The following is a 22,549-nucleotide window of genomic DNA, read 5'->3' on the forward strand; positions in this document are numbered from 1 at the left end:
ATATACTAAACTGATCTTCTGTATATAAAGAGAATTGAAAATGAATCATGATGTGAATGGAAGGGGAGAGGGAGTGGGAAAGGGGGAGCGTTGTGGGTGGGAGGGAAGTTTTGGGAGGGGGAAGCCATTGTAACCCATAAGCTGTACTTTGAAAATTTATATTCATTAAATAAAAGTTTAATAAAAAAAATTATAGGTGAGCATTGTCCTAGGTTATGTCAATGTCAGCTATCACATGAATCTGATTAGTCCACTGAGTTTCTTCTAAAGCTTTGATCTGAGCATGTGATTTTTTTGAACTGCATTCAAACACATACCCATGATATTTCAAGGCTCTATACGGACAGGAAAAGTCTATTTAACCAGAAGATCCAAATCACTCATTGAGATACAGAAAGGAGTCAAGGTTACAGAGAGACCTAAGAGCATGGTTATGATTTCCCAGGCTATAACCCTCTGAAGGACTGTGTCGGGAGAATGCACTACTAAGCAAAGAACCAAACAAGTCACGCAGATTTAGTAAGCTGGAATGAAGACATCACAGGCCAAAGCCATTTGGTCTTTAACCACTGCAACAATTCTTCATCTGGGCCAACTTTTTGGAACTGGTCCCACTCGGGTTGGCGATGGATTTGCTGTCCTCCTCCTCAGTTCTTTTTTTTACTTCCCTGGAGACAGGAAGAGAAGGTGAGAAGAATAGAGAGAAAAGATAAACCAACCTAAGCCACAAGCAGTTCTGAAGAAATAAAACTGAATGTAGTTTAGTTGAGTGCAGACATGAGCCATCAGACACTGATCTGAATACTTTATAGGTGTTGATTGACTTAACCCTCACTAGAACCATATGGATTTATTGTGCCTCATTTTGGTTTTTTTTTTTAACTTTTATTTAATGAATATAAATTTCCAGTGTACAGCTTATGGATTACAATGGCTTCCCCCTCCCATAACTTCCCTCCAACCCGCAACCCTCCCCTCTCCCGCTCCCTCTTCCCTTCCATTTGCATCAAGATTCATTTTCAATTCTCTTTATATACAGAAGATCAATTTAGTATAAAGATTTCAACAGTTTGCACCCACATAGCAACACAAAGTGAAACATACTGTTTGAGTACTAGTTATAGCATTAAATCACAATGTACAGCACATTAAGGACAGAGATCCCACATGAGGAGCAACTGCACAGTGGCTCCTGTTGTTGACCCAACAAATTGACACTCTAGTTTATGGCGCCAGTAACCATCCTAGGCTGTCGTCATGAGTTGCCAAGGCTATGGAAGCCTTCCAAGTTTGCCGACTCTGATCATATTTAGACAAGGTCATAAAAGACAGAGTGAGGATAGTAACCAATGATCCTAAGAGTGGCATTTACCAGGTTTGAACAATTATACAGCATTAAGTGGGGAAGAGGACCATCAGTACACACATCACCGCTGTGCCTCATTTTGTATGTGGGGACATAAAAGCAAAAGAAGTTAAGAAGTTTCCCTTAGTGGAACTTAAACCATGCAGGCTGCTTGTAGTGCCTGTTTTCTTCTGAGCACCAGTCCCACTACAAACACAGACATAGACACACACACTCACACATACTCACATGCCCTAATGTTCTTTCCTGAGGCAACAGGCTGCATTGTTTAATAGTTTAGTTCATTGTTTAACATGTGGGACTCTGAATTCCATCCCCCAGTGATGCTCACTGCCCTTAACAAGAGCTATGATGATTTTAAAACCATTCTTATTTATTTTATGTATATATATATATATATGTGTGTGTGTGTGTGTGTGCTTTATTTTATTTTAGGAATACAAACGTCATGCATTTAATGTATTTATACTTGGAAACATAGCGATTCCTCCCTGCCAGTTCCTTCTCACCCATACTCTCTCTTCCTTTCTCATTCTTATTTCTTACAAAGATCTGTTTTCAGTTTTTTTATGCTCATAAGATTAACCCTACACTAACTAGAGAATTCACAGAATAATATGTATGAAGAAAAAAGAACAAAAACAAGCAAACAAGAAAAGCATTGTTCCTTAACAGTCAGGACACGGGCCATTCAAAATCATCACATCTCTAGGTGTCAGTTTCACCTGTGGATTACCTTTTAGGTACTTTATTAGTTACCACAGATCAGAAAGACCATATGGTATTTGTCTTTTTGTGACTGGCTTATTTCACTAAATATAATGGTTTCCAATTGCATCCATTTTGTTGCAAATGACAGGATTTCTTTTTTTACTGCTGTGTAGTACTCCATAGTGTGTATGTACCATAATTTTTTTATCCAGTCTTCAGTTTATGGACATCTCATCAGTTCCATAAATTAGCTATTATAAATTGAGCTGATAATACTAACTGATAGAATCATAAAGGGAAAAAACGATCCAACATGGGAAGCGGGATACACAGCAGACTCATAGAATGGCAGATGTCCTAAATAGCACTCTGGCCTAAGAATCAGCCCATAAGGCATTCGGATCTGGCTCAAAATCCCATGAGAATATTTTAGGCATGGAAAGCCAAGACACTCTGGGAAAAAAAAAAAGAAGACCTAAATGAAAGATCTCTGTGAGTGAGATCCCAGTACAAAGAACGGGGCCATCAAAGAAGGAGGTACCTTTCTCTGAAGGGAGGAGAGAACTTCCAATTTGACTATGACCCTGTCGGAATAAGATCAAAGTCAGGGAACCCTAAAGGCTTCCATAGCCTTGGCAATTCATGACTAGAGCCTAGGGAAATTACTGACACCATAAACAAGAGTGTCAAATTGTTATGTCAGCAACAGGAGTCACTGTGTACTTATGTCTCATGTGGGATCTGTCCTTAATGTGTTGTCCAATGTGAAGTGATACTATAACTAGTACTAAAACAGTAGTTTTACAGTTTGTGTGTCTGTGTGGGTGCAAACTGATGAAATCTTTATTTAGCATATACTGAATCGATCTTCTATATATAAAGATAATTGAAAATGAAAAAAAAACCTGGTGTTAAATTGGAAATTGCATAGAAAATTAATTAATTTTTAAAATAATATCATGTAGGAGTTGTGTCTTTAATTTGCTGTACACTGTTATTTAATGCTATAACTAGTACTCCAACAGTATTTTTTCACTTTGTGTTGCTATGTGGGGGCAAACTGTTGAAATCTTTACTTAATATATACTAAACTGATCTTCTGCATATAAAGAGAATTGAAAATGAATCTTGATGTGAATGGAAGGGGAGAGGGAGCGGGAAAGGGGAGGGTTGCGGGTGGGAGGGAAGTTATGGGGGGGTGGGAGCCATTGTAACCCATAAGCTGTACTTTGGAAATTTATATTCATTAAATAAAAGTTAAAAAAAAGTTGAGCTGAAATGAACATGGGGGTACAGATCACTCTTTCATATGCTGATCTAATTTCCATTGGATAAATTCCCAGGAGTTGTATGGCTGAGTCAAATTCAGCTTTCTGAGGTATCTCCACTGTTTTTCACACTGGTTGCACCAGTTTACATTCCCACCAACAGTGGATTAGGGCATCCTTTTCCCCACATTCTCACCAGCATGTGTTGCTTGTTGATTTCTGTATGAGAACCATTCTAACTGGGGTGAGGTGAAACCTCATTGTGGTTTTGATCTGCGTTTCCCTGATGGCTAGCGATCCTGATCATTTTTTCATATGTGTGTTGATTTTCCTTTCTTGAAAAATGTCTATTCAGGTCCTTTGCCCATTTTTTAACTGGATTGTTTGATTTGTAGTTGTTGAGTTTTTTAAATAGATTTTTATAGATTCTGGAAATTAATCTTTTATCAGTTGCATAGTTTGCAAATATTTTCTTCCATTCTGTTGGCTGCCTCTTCACTTTGCTGAATGTTTCTTTTGCTGCACAGAAGCTTCTCAGTTTGATGTAATCCCATTTGTTAATTTTGGCTTTGATTGCCGGTGCTTCTGGGGTCTTTTCCAATAAGTCTTTCCATATGTCAATGTCTTTTAGGGTTTCCCCAATGTTCTCTAGTAGTCTGATCGTGTCACATCATAGATTTAGGCCTCTGATCAACATTGAGTGGATTTTTGTGTAAGGTGTGAGGTAGGAGTCTTGTTTCATATTTCTGCATGCAGAGATCCAGTTTTCCTAGCACCACTTGTTGAAGAGAATGTCATGGCTCCAGGGATTGATTTTTGCTCCTTTGCCAAAGATAAGCTGGTTGTAGATGTTTGGCTTGATTTCTGGAGTTTCTATTCTGTTCCAGTGGTCTATACGTCTGGTTTTGTATCAGAACCAGGCTCTTTTGATTATAATTGCCCTGTAGTATGTCTTGAGATCTGGTGTTGTGATGCTTTCAGCTTTGTGTTTGTTGTTTAAGATTGCTTTAGCTATTTGGGGTCTCTTTTGTTTCCATATGAATTTTAGCATCATTTATTCTAGATCTGTGTGAACTATCATTGGCATTTTGATTGGGATCACATTGAATCTATAAATTGCTTTTGGTAGTATGGAAATTTGATGATATTGATTCTTCCAATCCATAAACATGGAAGATTTTTCCACTTTTTATGTCTTCTATTTCTTTCTTTAATGTTTTACAATTATCATCATAGAGATCTTCGATATCCTTGGTTAAATTTATTCCAAGGTATTTAAATTTTTGTGTAGCTATTGTGCATGGGATTGATCTTAGAAGTTCTTTCTCAACTGGTACATTGCCTGTGTTTACAAAGGCTATTGATTTTTGTGTGTTGATTTTATATCCTGCTACTTTACCAAACTCTTTTATGAGTTCCAATATCTCTTTGTGGAGTCTTTTAAGCATGTCATCAGAAAATAGGGAGAGTTTGACTTCCTCCTTCCCAATTTGTATCCCTTTGATTTCTTTTTCTTGTCTAATGGCTCTGGCTAAAACTTCCAAGACTACATTAAATAGCAATGGTGAGAGTGGGCATCATTGTCTGGTTCCGGATATTAATGGGAATGCCTCCAATTTTTACACATTCAGTAGGATGCTAGCTGTTGATCTGTCATAAATTGCCTTTTTTATGTTGAGGAACATTTCTTTTATACCCAGTTTGCTTAAGGTTTTCATCATGAAAGGATGTTGTATTTTATCAAATGCTTTCTCTATGTATATTGAGATAATCATAGGTTTTTGTTCTTCAATTTGTTACTATGATGTATCACATTTATTGATTTTCAGATGTTGAACCATCCCTGCATACCAGGGATAAATCCCACGTGATCCAGGTGAATGATCTTTCTGTTGTATTATTGAATTCAGCTGGCTATTATTTTGTTGAGGATTTTTGCATCTATGTTCATCAGAGGCACTGGTCTATAATTCTCTTTTTTCTGTTGTTTCTTTTTCTGGTTTAGGAATTAAGGTAATGCTGGGTTCCTGGAAGGAGTTTGGGAGGATATCCTCCCTTTCAATTATTTTGAATAGCTTGAGAAGAATTGGAGTTAGGTCTTCTTTAAATGTCTGGTAGAATTCAGCAATGAAACCACCAGGACCTAGGCTTTGTTGGGAGAGTTTTTATTACGGATTTAATCTCCATCTTGGCTATTGGTCTGTTTAGGTGTTCTATGTCTTCATGACTCAATTTTGGTAGAATGAATGTGTCCAGAAATCTATCCATTTCTTTGAGTTTTCTCAATTTGTTGGCATACAAGTTGTATTACTCTGTAGTAATTGGTGATGACTCTTTTTATTTTTGTGATATTTGTTTTTACATTTCCTTTTTTATCTCTAATTTTATTAAAATGGGTCTTCTCCCTCTTTTTCTTGGTTAGTTGGGCTAATGGTGTGTCAATTTTATTTTTTCAAAAAGTTAGCTCTTCATTTTGTTGATATTTTGTAATTTTTTGGTTTCAGTTTGATTTATTTATTCTTTAATTTTAATTATTTCTTTCCTCCTATGCATTTGGGATTTGTTTTTTTTTCTAGGTCCCTGAGATACACTGATATCTCATTTATTTGGTGACTTTCCAGTTTCTTGAGGTAGGCACCAATTGCTATAAACTTCTGTCTTAATAATGCTTTTGTTGTATCCTATAAGTTTTGATATGATATGGTGTCATCTTCGCTCATTTCCAGGAATTTTTTTATTTTTCTATTCATTTCTTCTATGCCCCACTATATATTTAGGAGCTTGTTGTTCAGTATCCATGAGTTTACATGTGCTCTAGAGATTCCCAAGTTGCTGATTTCAAGCTTCAATCTATTGTAATCACAGAAGACGCATAGTATGATTTTGATCTTTTTGAATTTGTGGAGAAACGCTTTATGGCCTTGTATATGGTCTATCCTAGAGAAATTTTCTTGTGCTGCTAAAAGGAATGTGAATGAACATGTTTAATAAAGATTTTATTTATTTGAAAGGCAGTTAGAGAGGCAGACAGGTGTGCATGCATGCACACACACACACACACAAACAGAGTCAGGGGTAGGGAGAGAGATAGAGACAGAGATCTTCCATCTGTTTTTAACCCTCAAATGGCAATGCCAGCCAGGGCTGAGCCAGGCTGAAGGCAGGATCCTGGAACTCCATCCAGGTCTCCCACATATATGCAGGGGCCCAAATACTTTGGCCATCTTTTGCTGCTTTCCTAGGTGCATTAGCAGGAAATGGATCAGAAGTGGAACAGTAGGATATGAACCCATATGGGATGCTGGCAACACAAGTGGTAGCTTAATTTGCTATTCCTTGGTGCCAGCCCCTAGAATTAATTTCTAAGGCAATCCTGACACAATAAAATCTTTTATGAAACCTCCAGGGAAGAGTCCTTCCAAGTGTAGCCTCTGAGGATGTTTGTGAAATGTGAAGATATAGATTCCCGCCTTAGACAAGCTGAACGATCACCTTAGTGTGTGAGATGAGTGTTGTGCCACATCCCCAAGATGGTCCAAAATAACCCTACCCTTCTTTGTAAGGGTCTGGCATTCCTTCATCAGAGAAGAAGCTGTGCCCTCCTCTGCCTTTGGTCATGGACAGCTCTCTGCCTACTTAGAACATTAGATTCTGCAAGAAAGCATGCTCCGGAAATCCCATGCCCAGGCATCAGCATGTCTGGCCGTTTCAATCTCCTTCCCTTGGCACCTTGGGCTACCATTTAAGAAATCCAGACTTCTCAATGGACTAAGGCCACAGAATGGCAGTGGGGAATGAGATGCCTCATGGAGAAAAGCCACAGGGAGAAAAGGAGGAGTACCTGGAGGAAGATATCCAGTCCAAGTGATAGTCTCTGTGACCATCTGACCAAATATGTGTGACACACCCCTTGCAAGAACAGTTGAAGAAACTTCCAGTCAACAACTAGCAAACTCTGATCATTGGAAGAGATTTTAAAATGCTGTTTTAGGCATCTAAGTTTAGGGATGGTTTATTATGGGAGCAGATAACTAGAACTGCTGGGAACCTACATATTTATGGTAGAACAATTCTGTTTAACAGAAATACAAAATGATTTTAAATATGTCACTTTAAATTGTTTAGTAGCCACACCAAACAAATGTGAAAATGGCAGGTGAGTTAATTTTATTACTATATTATTAATATTTCAAACCCAGTATAGCAAAAACATTATCATTTAAGGATGTAATCAATAAATTATTTTAATGAGTTTATGTACTGTGTTCAAAACCCAGTATATATTGAATAGGTTTAGCACAAGACAATTTGGACTAGCCACATTTTTTTTGATAGGTAGAGTTATGCAGAGAGAGATTCAGAGAGAAAGGTCTTCCTTCCATTGGTTCACTCCCCAAATTTCACTAGGGCCGGCACTGCGCTGATCTGAAGCCAGGAGCCAGGTACTTCTTCCTGGTCTCCCATGAGGGTGCCGAGGCCCAAGAACTTGGGCCATCCTCCACTGCCTTCCCAGGCCACAGCAGATAGCTGGATTGGAAGAGGAGCAACCAGGACTAGAACCCGGCACCCATATGGGATGCCGGCACTGCAGGCAGATGATTAACCAAGTAAGCCATGGCACCGGCCCTGGACTAGCCACATTTCAAGAGTATAGTGGCTATAAAATTGGCCAGTGCAGCGTCAGAAATTTCTAATGTGTCCTCACTTTTGAAAGCCACTGTCTTGTGACTCAGAATTTTCTGATTTAAGACAGGTTGGGTCTTACTTCTTCACATAGCAGATGAAGAAACAAAAATCAGGAGGAAAAAAAAAAAAGAGGAAACACAATTCAACTTAGACCCAGCTCGGACTGCAGTCCTGCAGAACTGTCACCCAATGAATGTGTATTGTTTCAGTCACTGCATCTGTGGGAATTTGTTACAGTGATAGGAGAAAATTAATACAACTCAAATACAAACTCTCAGCAGTTTTGTCATCCAACAAATGCCCAATTTCTGCCAGTCTCTGCAGCCCTCTGCTAGTAAGCTTTAAGGGAGACAGATGTGTACACATTGGAAAGTCCTTGAGAGAGCTGCTAACACACATGTGCAGTGTGTTCCAGGCTTCAGGAAGCTTCATGCAGCCTTTGACATTAAGGGGACCTCTTGCAACAACAAAAATTCACCTTTAGTTAAATGAGAGAAGGAGATTCCAGGTGCAGTAACTTACGACTGTAAAGGAAAAGGCATCAAACAGTTTCGCCATGATCAGACACAGAGTTTGCTGTGTCTACAGATTATCCTTCACTTGGGGAAAAAGATAATAGATTCGAGCAGGAGGGTCTGTGCGGTTGGGCTAGGAAGGATCATCAACCACATGCTAGGGAGCATGGACTTTATTTTTTTTATTTGACAGGTAGAGTTAAAGACAGTGAGAGGGAGAGACAGAAAGAAAGGTCTTCCTTCCATTGGTTCACTCCCCTAATGACCTCTATGGCTGGCGCTGCGCCGATCCGAAGCCAGGAGCCAGGTGCTTCCTCCCGGTTTCCCATGCAAGTGCAGGGACCCAGGCACTTGGGCCATCCTCCGCTGCCCTCCTGGACCACAGCAGAGAGCTGGACTGGAAGAGGAGCAACCAGGACAGAATCCGGTGCCCCAACCGGGACTAGAACCTGGGGTACCGGCGCCACAGGAGGAGGATTAGCCAAGTGAGCCATGGCATCGGCCGAGCATGGACTTTATGTCATATGTAGGACACCAGTCCAGGATTGTAAGTAGGCAGGTAAATATTCATTGGATTTTTATTTAGAAAGATCACCCTGATTATAGGGTGGAAGTGAATGATAGTGGAGAAACTGAGGCAGAAACTCTTGCACTAACCCAGGCAGAACATTTTGATGCCTGCCCCAAAGCAAAGAGTGTGTGAGAGCAAGAGAGAAATGCATGGATTTGAGAGAAACAGAGAGGTCACTGATTCAGCAGGGCCCCTGCAGAGCGCAGTGGAAGTGGGGACTGAGGAAAGGAATCAAGACTGATTCTAGGTGACTGATTTTTTAATCACAATTATGGTAGATTCCCGAGAAAGGGAATACAGAATGATGAACAATTTCCAAAGAACAGTAGCACATTCGGATTTAGAAATGATGTCATGGTGTGTGTGTAGTTTCTATGTCTTATGATATTTTAAAAAGAAGTGGGGTTAAAAAATACAGAAACTGGAAATCACCAGGTAGAAATGGTTCCAGAAGCCGTAAGCAGGGAAGACACAAGGCAGAAAGAGAGAGCAAAGAGGAAGAGAGTGCGGACTGGAATCCTGAGATCACCAACATTCCAGTGGCCAGCAGTGAAGACTTCCAAGTTCACCAGTTACCAGCTGGGTCACTTGGAGTAAGATGACTAAGCATTCTAATACCCAATACTCCTACCTAAAAATGCATACAATAATTGTACTCTTCTCACACAACAACCTGCTTCTCTCCCTTCAGGGAGGTGCAATGGCCTCTATCAGCCACATATCACGTGGTGGCCTGGTAATAGAAAAGAGTACCTCTAAAAGGTCACAGGAACATTGAAATAAAAGATAATGTGCATTTTCTGTAAGCTTTTTGAAGATCATGCATATTTTCATTTTTCCCCACTAATGTTCATACTCAATGCCTGTCTTTTATTTCCTCGCTATTTCTACTGCATGTAGCATGGGGCTATCAATATGTTAAGTACTGGTAATAATACAGACATTAATAAATCTGAAAGCAAGTATTAGGGAGGAAAAAGACATAACCTAACTTTCATCAGGCCTTTAGTTTCTTTAATCAACCAAAAAATGCAGGCATGTATCACTTTAAGGAAATCAGAAAGATCGAACTCCAAACACTTAAAATAGGTTTATGATTGGGAAAAATGAAGTGACCTCACCAAAAATTATAAAATTGCAAAAATGCTTACAATGGTGCTTTAGATTACCCAGTCTTACACAGAGATTTACACACAACAAGGTCAGTTCTTGTACTACTGATACAGCAGCCTAAGTATTTGTGTTTTTCTCTAATATCAGGCCATTGATGAATTAAATGCCTGTTGAATTGAGCTTACTACAAAAGGGTTGAAGCCTGCAGTCCTGGTGACAGCAAACTCCCATACTGACGGCACAATGGTTAGGAAAGAGAGCCTGTCAGCACAGTAAGGAAGTGGCATTTCTAAGATAAGCATTTCCTGGGATTGAAAGGTTTTCCAATAAATGGCTGAGTCATTTAGTCTGTTAATCTAACACTTATGTCCTCCCTTCAACAATGAATTCTTTTTTCAGACAAGGCAAATCTAAGTATCCTTCTAGTTTAAGTTTGCTGACATTACATGGCATAGAAAGAACTAAAATTTTAATTGAGGACTTACAAGGTTTACATTTATATGTAACTTTCTGGAGATTAAGACTTCAAAAATTGATAATTTTGCCCATAGAGACTGTGACATTTCCATTTAAGACATGGGTGCTTTCACAAGCAAATCTGAAGGCAGAATGTAAAGCAGTTGGAGTTTGCATATATTTGCTTTATTTATTTTTACATTTAACACTGTTTCCATAACCAGAGGCCCGAAACCAGGCCTTACTACACCAACTAATAATTTTTAAAAATGCTTAGTATGGCCAGTGCCGCGGCTCAATAGGCTAATCCTCTGCCTTGCAGCGCCAGCACAAAGGGTTCTAGTCCCTGTCAGAGCACCGGATTCTGTCCCATTTGCCCCTCTTCCAGGCCAGCCCTCTGCTGTGGCCCGGGTGTGCAGTGGAGGATGGCCCAAGTGCTTGGGTCCTGCACCCGCATGGGAGACCAGGAGAAGCACCTGGCTCCTGCCTTCGGATCAGCGCGGTGCGCCAGCCACAGCACGCTGGCCACAGCGGCCATTGGAGGCTGAACCAACGGCAAAAGGAAGACCTTTCTCTCTGTCTCTGTCTCTCACTGTCCACTCTGCCTGTCAAAAAAAAAAATGCTTAGTAATTCACAAAAGCTTGTCTGATTTCTTTAATTGTCAAAAGCTTTAAAATTAACTATAACCTAACAGTATTCAACTAAAATGACCTTCTTATCCAAATGCCTTTGCCCATCAGTTTTTTAAGCAAACAACACAAGCTGGTATCTAAGCGCTACAAGCAGGGCTGATGCCTGCCTGCCTCAACAGGGCACACAGGAGCAGATGGAAAGGAAGGCATAGGCAGTCTAGGCCACTCCCAACTTTATGATACAATAAAGAGAAGTGATTCTGTACTATGGCTGTGACTGGGGCCATTTAACCATCATGTAACCCCTTAAGACAACTGAGCATTAAATTGTCATTATGTCATTCATAATTAGGATTAGCTAGAATGCAAAAGGCCTTCAAAAAGTTTATGGAAATGTGTAAAGACTGCAAGGACAATGCTGTCACAAGGATTTACAGAGAGCCTCCACCTACTTGGACAGGCCCTTGGAGGGGAGGGTCTAAGGGACTCTCTTGAGGGGGTTGGAGAGATTATTTATTTGCTAGTCTGTTAACCTACTTGAGACTCCAGTGTTGGGCATCTGACTAGTGCCCTTAACTTCCTAACAGAATGTGGCTCAGGTGTCCAAGGAGAAAGAACAACTAGTCTGTCGGGAAGCAATTTATGACTCATCCTCACTCTGGGGAACAGAGACTGGCCCCAGAGAGAATACAGGCTGCACAGCAAATTCCTACTCCTACAATCTGAAGACAACCTCTGCATTTCTCTAACAGGTTATGAATACCTAGGTATGGGGAAGTCCCTGTAGAAGACTGTAAAGAGTGAGCCAAAACAGGGACTCCTCCATTGGAAAAGAGAATAAAACACAGCCATTATCCAGGTACAGGCTGCTATGACTAAGGTCCCCACACTAAGTTTGCCAAACCCATCCTTCAAAATGGGTAGACTTTAGACATGCTAACTGCTTCCCAAGGGGGTGTCTGTGACATGCTTCAAGACTGTTGTTTTTGGTCAATCCAACTAGACAGATATAAAACTGTATTCAGCATTTCCTGCATGAGGTCAGAAAAGCAGGGTCAAACAGAATTGGAATGTCTGGTTCATCACTGGGTCATGGAAATCCTGGTTGTTGTCTCTTTTGGGCTCTATAGCTCTTGTTCTCTTACTGCGTCTCTTTACACCAAATGTCTTTAATGCACTGGTTCATTTTTTTGTGCCCCGCGTTCTGACTTCCTGTCACGCCCAGTTTCCCTCCAAGGAGGGCGGCAGCCAGGTCTGTGCTTCGTGCAACCTGCTCAGAGCAGTTTCCTTGACCCCTCTACCCAGCTTGTTTCCTTCCAAGCATCCGGACTTCCCTCATTTGATCTCTAGAAAAATGTAAATGCCACCCTTGTCGTTGGCTCAGTTTCCAGGAATAGTAGCGCCCCTTCATTGGTGCTGCCTGAGTGACTTTGTTTGCTCCATTTTCCTCCCTCTGGATCCTTCTTATCCCGGGCCAGTAGGGGGTGCCGGCCTCCACCCAGGATCTCGCCCGGCCTGAGCCTTGCCTGCACCCAGCCCACCGGGCCCCCTGCCGGACCCGCTTTCTAAGCCTTGTCTCCTCCATTTTCTCCAGTCTCCAGGGCGGGGTCTGGGTGGGCTGAGGGCGAGCAGAGACCCCCGTGGCGGAGGTGGCCGACTAAATCCCGCATTGGTCCTGCCCTCTCTGGGATTTGCAACTGGGCCTCCCGGAGTGCTCGCGCCCCTCATCTTCCCCCTGGGGCACGGGAGGCGGGGCGGCTGGGCGCGCCGGAGATGCTCCGGGCGGGGAAGAGCCGTCGAGCTTTGGAGGAGGAAGGGGCGCTGGTCGTGGAGATGGGGGCCGGGGTGCACACTTGGGGTTGGGGGTGGTTGCCGCCGTCCTTCCGTCCCCGCCGGGTGGCAGGGCGCACGCTTCCAGCAGCCTCTCCCGATGACCTCCAGCCGCGAAGGGCGAGCGGGAGGGGGCTGGGCTGCGGGTGCGGGCTCCGGGAAGCCGGCGGGGCCAGGGAGGGGCGCTCAAGTGGCCCGACGACCGACCAAAGGGGCCCGGGAAGGTACTGGGACGCACGCGGGCAGAGGATCGTCCCTGGGGGTTGGCGCAGCGAAAACACCTTGGGAGGCGGCGCCGCGCGGCTGAACGCCGCTGCCCTGGGAATAGGACGGCGCTCGGCACCGCGAGCTGAGAGCACTTTCATAAATTTTGTATGGGAGGCGCTCCGTGAGCGGGGGCGGGGAGCGGAGCAGGAGGGAGGGAGCTAGCGAGCGAGGGAGGGAAGGAGGAGGAGGAGAGGTGGGGGAAGCCGAGGGGGGAGGAAGGGAGGCGCCCCGCTCCGCCGCTCGCTCGGTCCTGCAAACGCGCGCCGGGCGCTTTCCCCGGAGCTCGGCGGTGCGTGCGAGCGCCCTTTTGTAGCAGCCGCGGCGGCCGCTGCCCGAGGGGGCGGAGAGGAGGGGGCCGCGGCCGGCCGGCCAGGGGGCGGCGTCCCCCCTCAAAGCCGCCTGCAAAGTGCTCGGGGCGGCAGAAGCAGGCCTCCGGCGGCGCGGAGCAAAGCGCTCGCCCGGGGGCTGAGCGAGCGCGCGGGGAAAAAAAAAAAAAATCTGGTTCCTGAAAATAACTCCTATAAGTCAACTATTAGCTTCATGGTGACATTTTCCAGAAATGTCAATGGCATTTCAGATGCACCTGTTTTGTTTGGCAGTAAAGATATTTTGCCAGTGTTCAAAGAACAAGCAGCATTACCAACTTTTATCATATCCATGCACATTTGCTTCATGGCTAAAAAAAAAAAAAGATGGTATTTCCTGTTGTACATGGGCACCTCAAAAAGTTCATAGAAAATGGAATTAAAAGATAAGTTGATTGCCTTGCAAAAGTTTTGAGATCCCTGTACATGAATCATCAAAAAGTTCAGGGACAACAGGCTAATCCTCCGCCTTGCGGCGCCGGCACACCGGGTTCTAGTCCCGGTCGGGGCACCGATCCTGTCCCGGTTGCCCCTCTTCCAGGCCAGCTCTCTGCTGTGGCCAGGGAGTGCAGTGGAGGATGGCCCAAGTGTTTGGGCTCTGCACCCCATGGGAGACCAGGATAAGCACCTGGCTCCTGCCATCGGAACAGCGCGGTGCGCCGGCCGCAGCGCGCTACGGCGGCGGCCATTAGAGGGTGAACCAACGGCAAAAGGAAGACCTTTCTCTCTGTCTCTCTCTCTCTCTCTGTCCACTCTGCCTGTCAAAAATAAAAAAAATAAATAAAAAATAAAAAAATTTAAAAAAAAGTACCAAAGTAAACTTGACTTTTATTTTGGTTTTAGAAAGGTATTTATTTGAAAGACAAAGATACACCCAGACAAAGACAGATAGATCAGCATACATACATAGAGAGATCTGCATCTAGTGGTTCACTCCCCAAATGCCCATAACAGCCAGGACTGGTCCCAGCCAAAACTGGGAACCAAGAACTCGATCTGCCATCTCCAGGCTGAGCATAGCAGAAAGCTGGAGCTGGAAGCAGAGCCAGGACTCAGCCCCAACACTGCAGTAATCACAAGTGGCATCTTCAGTGTTATGCCAAGTGTGTGTCCATCCCTATTCCTACCTTTCAACTCCTTTCCCATAAAGCTTTTGATGTACTGGTATATTCTACCTTTACAATCTGGTCAAGAAATTTGACGTATGTGCTACCTAGGTAAAAATGCAATCTCACATTCCAGTTTTCCAAATACAAGGCCAGACTTTACCAAGCAAGATGTAGAACAGCTTCCACTACATTGGAACCATCTTTGGCACTTATTTCACAGAATAAGGAACCATAGGTCTGCAGAAAAGGAATGCACACAGTTAAACAGAGCCTTTAACTTACAATTCCTGGAATTTCAAATCAGTAAGATGAAATAAAAATATATGTTCCTTTTAGCATACTGAGAGACTAACAGTTAAGAATTTGAAGTCAGAGTTTCAATACTTAAATTTTAAAAATCTTTGAATGTAGTTATTCTAGAAATAAGTCCTACAAAGTTTTACTCTGCATTAAAACAACACATATTTCATGCTTTGAGGTTTTATTTCCAGCATTCACACACACTATCAAATTTCATCAAATAATTTGAGACAAAGATGATGGCTGAAGGTAAGCACTCACGAGTTTGACGCCAATCAAAGGGACGTTTCTTTTTGGCCAGCAGGACAGGAACATCCTATTTCACACCATCATCTTTTCCACCAGAATTTGACATCCTGTGTCTCACTAAAATTAACATGCGTTCTCTAGTCCTCTAATATTCAACCTCCCAGTGGTTATGAATATGATTACTGATCAGATCATTCTTCTTCCAAACATTTTTTAATTATATATTTAAGTTATACAAGTTTCATCTTTCAGTGATTCCTGGCTCTTCTTTAGGTAATGTTTAAATGATTTTCCATGGCTAACACGGCGCAGTTTGATGTGCCCCAATCAACCTCCCACCATTCCCCTGCAGCTGTAAAACTCCTGTTACCCTGCAGTGCTCCCAATTCCCTCTGAACTCAGGACCTTGCACCTGCTATCCCATTACCTAGGCTGCCCCCTACTTCCTCCACCACCTTCACCAGGCTAACTACTTCCTACAGTTTTTACTTTACAGTTTGAATTTTAGGAAATCCTTTCTTGAAGTTAAGATTAACACTTTTCAAACCCTGAGAAGTCTTTACTAGGTCTTCTTAGAAAACCTCACAGCACTCTGTATTTTTCCTGCATCGTACTTGCTACTGTTGCAACTGCTGAAGTTATCTTTGTGTGTCTTTGCCTAACAAATTGAAGACGTTTTCTTTTTAAGCAAGGAGAACTGAGTGCATTGTGTCATTGGGTGTGGGTTTTAAACAACCTTGTGTGGGACAAGGGTAGCATTAGATGATTTCTATGGAACAGGAAGAGAAAGAAGCAGGCATGGGAAGACTCCCTAAGGGGGTATATATCCAGGAGACCCCAACTACATAGAATATCTGTATAAACCATAAAATGAACATCTTCTCTAGCAGAAGCAGCTGCAGCTGCTGCTTACTTCTATGAGCAGGATGTTACCGATACAATAGAGCCTGCCTCTGAGGATGCATGGGGGTGGAGGTCCTGAGATGCATAAGCAAGCAAACCCTGGGGGCTCTGCTAGTGTGGGGCAGAGTTGGGCATGTGGATTACACGAGTTTCCTGTCTGTCTCTGCCAGACAGTAAACTATGAGATGGCAAAGACTGTTTTGCTTGGCACATAATGAAGTGTTTGCCACACAGCTGATACAACTTCATGTATGTTAAATGAATCTCTTCCATATCTCACTGTCCAGTTTTGATGTTTATCACATCTGTTTATCAATTTTAAGATTTAAAACAAGACTTTCCAACTTAAAAAAACTTAAAGTTCACATACATATGCTACAGAATAGTCCTTTCATGATGCTGATGACCGACAACATCACCATCAGATCTGACCAGGACAGGGTGAACTTGCTTGGCCCAAGATGCCTCTGATTCCTTGCACAGGTCAGCTCATAGGAGGGCTACACTACCTCCTGACAGGATGACAGTATACAGGAGCAAACACGGCCCACAGTAGCAATCTGGACAGGATTGTACTGCATCCCTTTTACACGCATAACCCAAACTAATGTTAGACTATTTCAAATAAGCACGAATCTTCAAGAAAAAAGTCTTCTGATTCCCTTTCACCCAGGTGAGGCCCTGTTCCATCTCCTGTCCCCTGGTACAGTAACCCCCTGGGGTCAAGCACACCTTTTCAGAACAGGACTTCTGTTCATTTTCCTCTACCTGGACTTCAGGACTAGAGAAGGATTCCAGGAGCTGGGTTAAAGGGAGGAGGATGAGGCAGGATTATTCTGGCTCCTCATTGTAGTGATGCTCAGTGGAGGAACTGAGCATGTGAATGCTTTCCTTTAAGAGGGACTCGATCACACTCAAGAGGAGGGTGCTGGGAGCTCTGCCTGCGTGAGGGGGACAGTGCCTCATCAAACAGGGAGGAGGTACGACTGAGGCTCTCTCTAGCAAAGGTAGACAAAAGAGGAAGGGCATTGACTCCAAAGTCATTGCATCCCCACAGTCCCTTCCAGTTCAGACCACCCTCATGCTTACCATGGCCAGCTTTTCTCCAAAGTACCCTGAGACACACTGTTGCCCCTCTGCAGAAGCGGAGTCTCGGAGGTCAGCCTTGTTTCCCACCAGCATGATAGGGTCATGGGCTGCATCCTTCCATGAAGAAACAAAACAAACAAACATCAAACATGGGCCACATGGAGATCATGACAAGGACAACCAGAGCAGCACCTGTTAACATTTTCCAACTGTCCCTTGTGTGCAAAATGATGGATTCCACACTTGGTGAAGTAAACGTGTTACATAAATGTGAGCACATTCAGTGTGTGCAAAACTACTCTAAGTCTTATTTCTGTAGAACAAGGTGTCTTATTCATCCTTGTCAAAGTCCTGCCATCAACTATAATAACAGAATTATTTACATTATATTGAAGATTATATCTTTAAGTCTCAAAATATCTCTAAACACCTCCACACTCTCCACCTATTCACAGGTGAGAAAATGGAATTCAGGCCGGCGCCGTGGCTTAACAGGCTAATCCTCCGCCTTGCGGCGCCGGCACACCGGGTTCTAGTCCCGGTCGGGGCGCCGGATTCTATCCCGGTTGCCCCTCTTCCAGGCCAGCTCTCTGCTATCACCCGGGAAGGCAGTGGAGGATGGCCCAAGTCCTTGGGCCCTGCACCTGCATGGGAGACCAGGAGAAGCACCTGGCTCCTGGCTTCGGATCAGCGCGATGCCCCGGCCGCAGCGGCCATTGGAGGATGAACCAACAGCAAAAAGGAAGACCTTTCTCTCTGTCTCTCTCTCTCTCACTATCCACTCTGCCTGTCAAAAAAAAGAAGAAAAGAAAATGGAATTCAGAGAGATTGAATAAAAAGGTGTAAGGACTGGGGCCTGGTTCCACACTAACTCTATAACCATGCTACTCACATCCTTACATTAATGACAAGAGAGCAGGCACTGGGATAAGTCCATTTTATGCAAAGGAAAATTGGTATTTACTAATTTCTTATCACTAGCACACAAAGTAATACAAACTAACATAAATTAAGAAACATGACCTCAGAGTTCTATTTGGCTGTGGTACCCACACAATTTTCTACCTTATACTTTTACTTCAAACAACAATGATTGCAAGTCAATGTCACTAACCCAGGCACAAAACGCACAGATAATTTTTCCACCACTGTGGATCAAAAATGCAGTTCAAAAGTTCCACAACATGGGGCTGCCTTGGTGTTACAGTGAGTTAAGCCTCAGCCAGTGATGCCAGTATCCCATATGAGCAAAGGTTCGAGCGAGTCCTGGCTGCTCCTGATCCAGCTCCCTGCTAATGCTCTTGGGAAAGCAATGGAAGGTGGCCCCAGTGCTTAGGAATCTGCCATCCATGTGGGAGAACCAGATAGATTTCTGAGCTCCTGGCTTCAGCCCGGACCAGTCCTGACAGCTGTGGTGGCCATTTTGGGGTGAATCAGCAGATGGAAGATTCCCTCTCCCTCTCCCTCTCCCTCTCCCTCTCCCTCTCCCTCTCCCTCTTCCTTACTCAAATAAATAAATAAGTAAATATTTTTTTTAAAAAATCCATATTCATTGCTCTTTGGTTTACAACAAAAGCAAAATGCAGAAATCCTAAAGATCAATGTTTCTCTGGTTCCTAAATAGGACTGGCAGCAGCCCTGATCGACATATGTGAGAACTAGTCTCACAGAGCCTACAGATAGCTGCTGCTCATCAGTTTGGGACTACCACGATGACAAGAAATGAGGCTGCGGTTGGCACCGTGGCATAGCAAGTAAAGCTGCTGCCTGCGATGCCGGCATCCCATGTGGGCACTGTTTCAAGCCCTGGCTGCTGCACTTGCGATTCAGCTCCCTGCTAGTGTGCCTGGGAAAGTGGTGGAAGATGGCCCAAATGCTTGGGGCCCCTGTGCCCTCGTGGGAGACCTGGATGAAGCTCCTGGCTTCAGACCTGCCCAGCTCTGGCCACTGTGGCCATTTAGGGAGTGAACCACAGTATGGAAGATCTCTCTCTCTCTCTCTCTCTCTCTCTCTATGTAACTTTCCATTTCAAATAAATAAATAATCTTTAAAAAGCAAAGAAACGAGGCCTAAAATGAAACTGAGCTTGACTTCCTTTCTCTTCAGACGGTGTTCCTTTCACTGTAGTCAAAGTAAAAGGGAGAAGAGAATGAAAGGCTCTCCCAAAAATTCCTGGCTCCACCCATTAATGTGTTCATTAATTGTGTTCTTTGGTGATCTCAGGATTCAAGGGAGCATGGTTTAGAAGCCACTGACAAAGCATTCACTTAAGTAAGCCAAGAGCGTGAGCCTCTAAATGATTTACCACAGGTCATACAGGTAATATTGGCATCTCCTGCAAGTTGTGGCCTAAGTAACACCTCCACCTCACCAATGAAAACTGAAGCCCACCCCCTCCTCATAAGGCCATATTCTGTCCTCCATTTTGTTTCTATAACATTAGATACTTTCCAGCATATGTTTTGTTTATTTATGTTTATTGCTTTAAAACTGATTTTTGCCCTACAATACAAACTCTATAAGGCTAGGGCTCTTGTTTCTATTAACAGACACATGTTAAGTACATAGAGGAGTAAATGCAGTGGAGTTACTCAAAAAATATTTTTGATTGTGTAAAATTTAGGACGAGATCTTTTATCTCAACTGTCACCATTTAGGTTCTACCTAACTATTCAAACAACAAAATAGTCACTATAGTAAGTAAATGGCCACAATTCTATTTAATCCATAATTCTAGTACAAGACTTTTAACCCAGTAGTTTTGGATCAAAGTGTACAATGATTAATTCCCAGGGTCCATTCATCATGCACATTCTATTGTTTATCAGTCATCTGGCAGACTGCCCAAGATTTGTTTCCAGCCATATCTATTGTAAGCTATCAATCTTCCCTACAGGATCTCATCAAAATTCAAAAGTGAGACTTAGAGAAGATTCATGATGTTCTCTCTCTCTCTCTTTTTTTTTTTTTGTAAATAAAAGGCAGATGCCACATGCTACCTAATTTGTCTACCATAACTAATTCAAAAAGTCATCTTGAATACCTCTTCTACCTCTCCAGACCCTATGGAAAGGTGGTAGCCACGCTGAAAAGTGACTCACAACATGCAGGTGCTTAGCCAATTATGGCAGTGGAAGTCCTGGCACACGCTATGGCTGACAACTTAATGTAAGGGCTATGAGGAGTCTGCAAAAGTTCACAGAAAATGGTGCTTGACCTGGTTAAATACTGTCTTAAAGCTTCATACAAAACAAATGGGCTTTTCCATAAGTGGCCTTAAGAAAACATGGGAGACAATTCATGTTTGAAAAATGCTGACAGGGTGAAGAAAGCCCAGTGTAAAATGAATCGCATTTTAAGTGATTCGGTTAAAGAGTTTGGGCTCCTGTAGCAAACTAATACTAGATAATAAGGAAATGGGGGTGAAATTTTTTTTATTGTTGTTAAATCATTTTGGGAATGTCCCCCTCAAAAGAAGCTAATGGAATATTTGGCATTAAGGGCATTTGGTGGTTTTATTTTTGTTTGGGGGGATTGTCAGAAAATCCCTTTTCTTTTTTTCTTATGTCTAACAGACTAGGGAACAATTGTTGATATGCATAGCATTGGAATACTGATCATCATATACTCTTAAAGTAACACATAAAGCAAGAATGACCAATATTCTGATCATTGGCACTGGATCACAAAATGTGATAACATTTTCTCCACTAAAGTATTTCCTTACTCTGACTTAGAGGCATTACTTTCTCCTAAATATTGGTCAATTCCTGACATAAGATGTGAGGTTCACAGTTGTATTCCAGTATTCATGATATATTCCTGATTTTTCAATTAGGAAAAGTAAAATCCAAAATGTTAGCAAAACAAAGTGCAATATTAAATGTTTGCTTTATAGATTATATTCTATGGCTGTTTGTAATTTTTCTCTATTTTTTTCTTTTTTTTATTTGGTGCTGAATATGTCTTTGTAGGCTCTGTTTTAAGAAAACAATATGTGGGAAATGATTTAATTTTTCCTATTGCTCTTCCTTGTGGAAAATAAAGTGTTTTGTTTGTTTTGTTTTTCTTTTTTGTAAAAAAAAAAGTTCACAGAAAATGAACAGAATGAAAAAAAAAACTAGGCACAGATTTTAGATAATTACACCATAATAAACATTTTAATTCTATTTTCTATGAACTTTTTCAAGTATTATCATATTTCACTGTGGCTGATCTTGCTTTTTGTGCTTCCTTTTCTTGAGCATAAGCTAAAAGATTTTAAAATGAAGGCTAAGTTCAAAACTTCAGCAATGAAAAGTTTTTCTGGAGATCTTAAATATCAGTGTGTATGAGTCAGCTGGGATTGTCCATTACCCTCTGAACTTATTGCTCTAGTCCAGAGAGCTGCACTTAACTCCTTTAAGCCTCTACTCCGTGCACTATCTGTACTTTGGAATCCTTTCCTGACACAAACTCTTGTGTTAATTTGCTGCTCACTTTGCTTTATTGCAGTAGCAGCCAGTGTTGACAAAGGAAGCTCCCTTTGAGCACCCATTCTAACTACTAAATTTCTACAAGCAATGCCTTATACTCTCTAGTTCTTAGTTTTCTAATGAAAGGTGAAAATAATGTCTCTTACTTCCTTTCTCAGATGCTACAGATGAATATGACAGAAACATAAATAAGGATACATTTCCACTATTTTCATAGTCATTGTAAGGCAATGATATTGATGTTGACAGGCTGATGTTGATATTGATAAATAAATGCCTATTTATTTGTCACTGTCAAAGTCTTATTGCCAAGTGCAGTCATTTTCCACATTACTTCTGTAGTCAGTTAGAAAGAGAACATTTATTCCAGAGATCAACTTCAGAGTAAACAAAAACTGTGCTGTTTAGTCACTACTGTTACATAATGCCTGTTTAAAATTATAAATAACTACTTATTGCAAAAGTTGTATTAGCCACTGGTTTAGTTTTCAAGAGAGTCTGCTGACAATAGCTCAAACTGTAGATTTCTACTGATCAAAACCCTTTGGTAGCATTCTAAATGTGGTTAAAATAATTTCCTACCTTTAAAATTAGTTTACCATGAAATCAAGGGATATGAAAGCATCTCCAGGTGGAAGACACC

General features: G+C 42.2%; 1 protein-coding gene across 1 annotated transcript in view; it reads right to left on the reverse strand.

Annotated features, from left to right (window-relative positions):
* Positions 1 to 562: 562 nt before the first annotated feature.
* Positions 563 to 22,549, reverse strand: part of LOC133754290 (ras and EF-hand domain-containing protein homolog) — a 45,892-nt gene continuing 23,905 nt past the window's right edge. Inside the window, 3 exon segments of the mRNA XM_062184760.1 lie at positions 563 to 668; positions 15,051 to 15,127; positions 17,432 to 17,545. Coding sequence (XP_062040744.1) covers positions 563 to 668; positions 15,051 to 15,127; positions 17,432 to 17,545 — 297 coding nt within the window.

The sequence above is a fragment of the Lepus europaeus genome, assembly GCF_033115175.1.
Source record: "Lepus europaeus isolate LE1 chromosome 12 unlocalized genomic scaffold, mLepTim1.pri SUPER_12_unloc_2, whole genome shotgun sequence".
Lineage (NCBI taxonomy): Eukaryota > Metazoa > Chordata > Mammalia > Lagomorpha > Leporidae > Lepus > Lepus europaeus.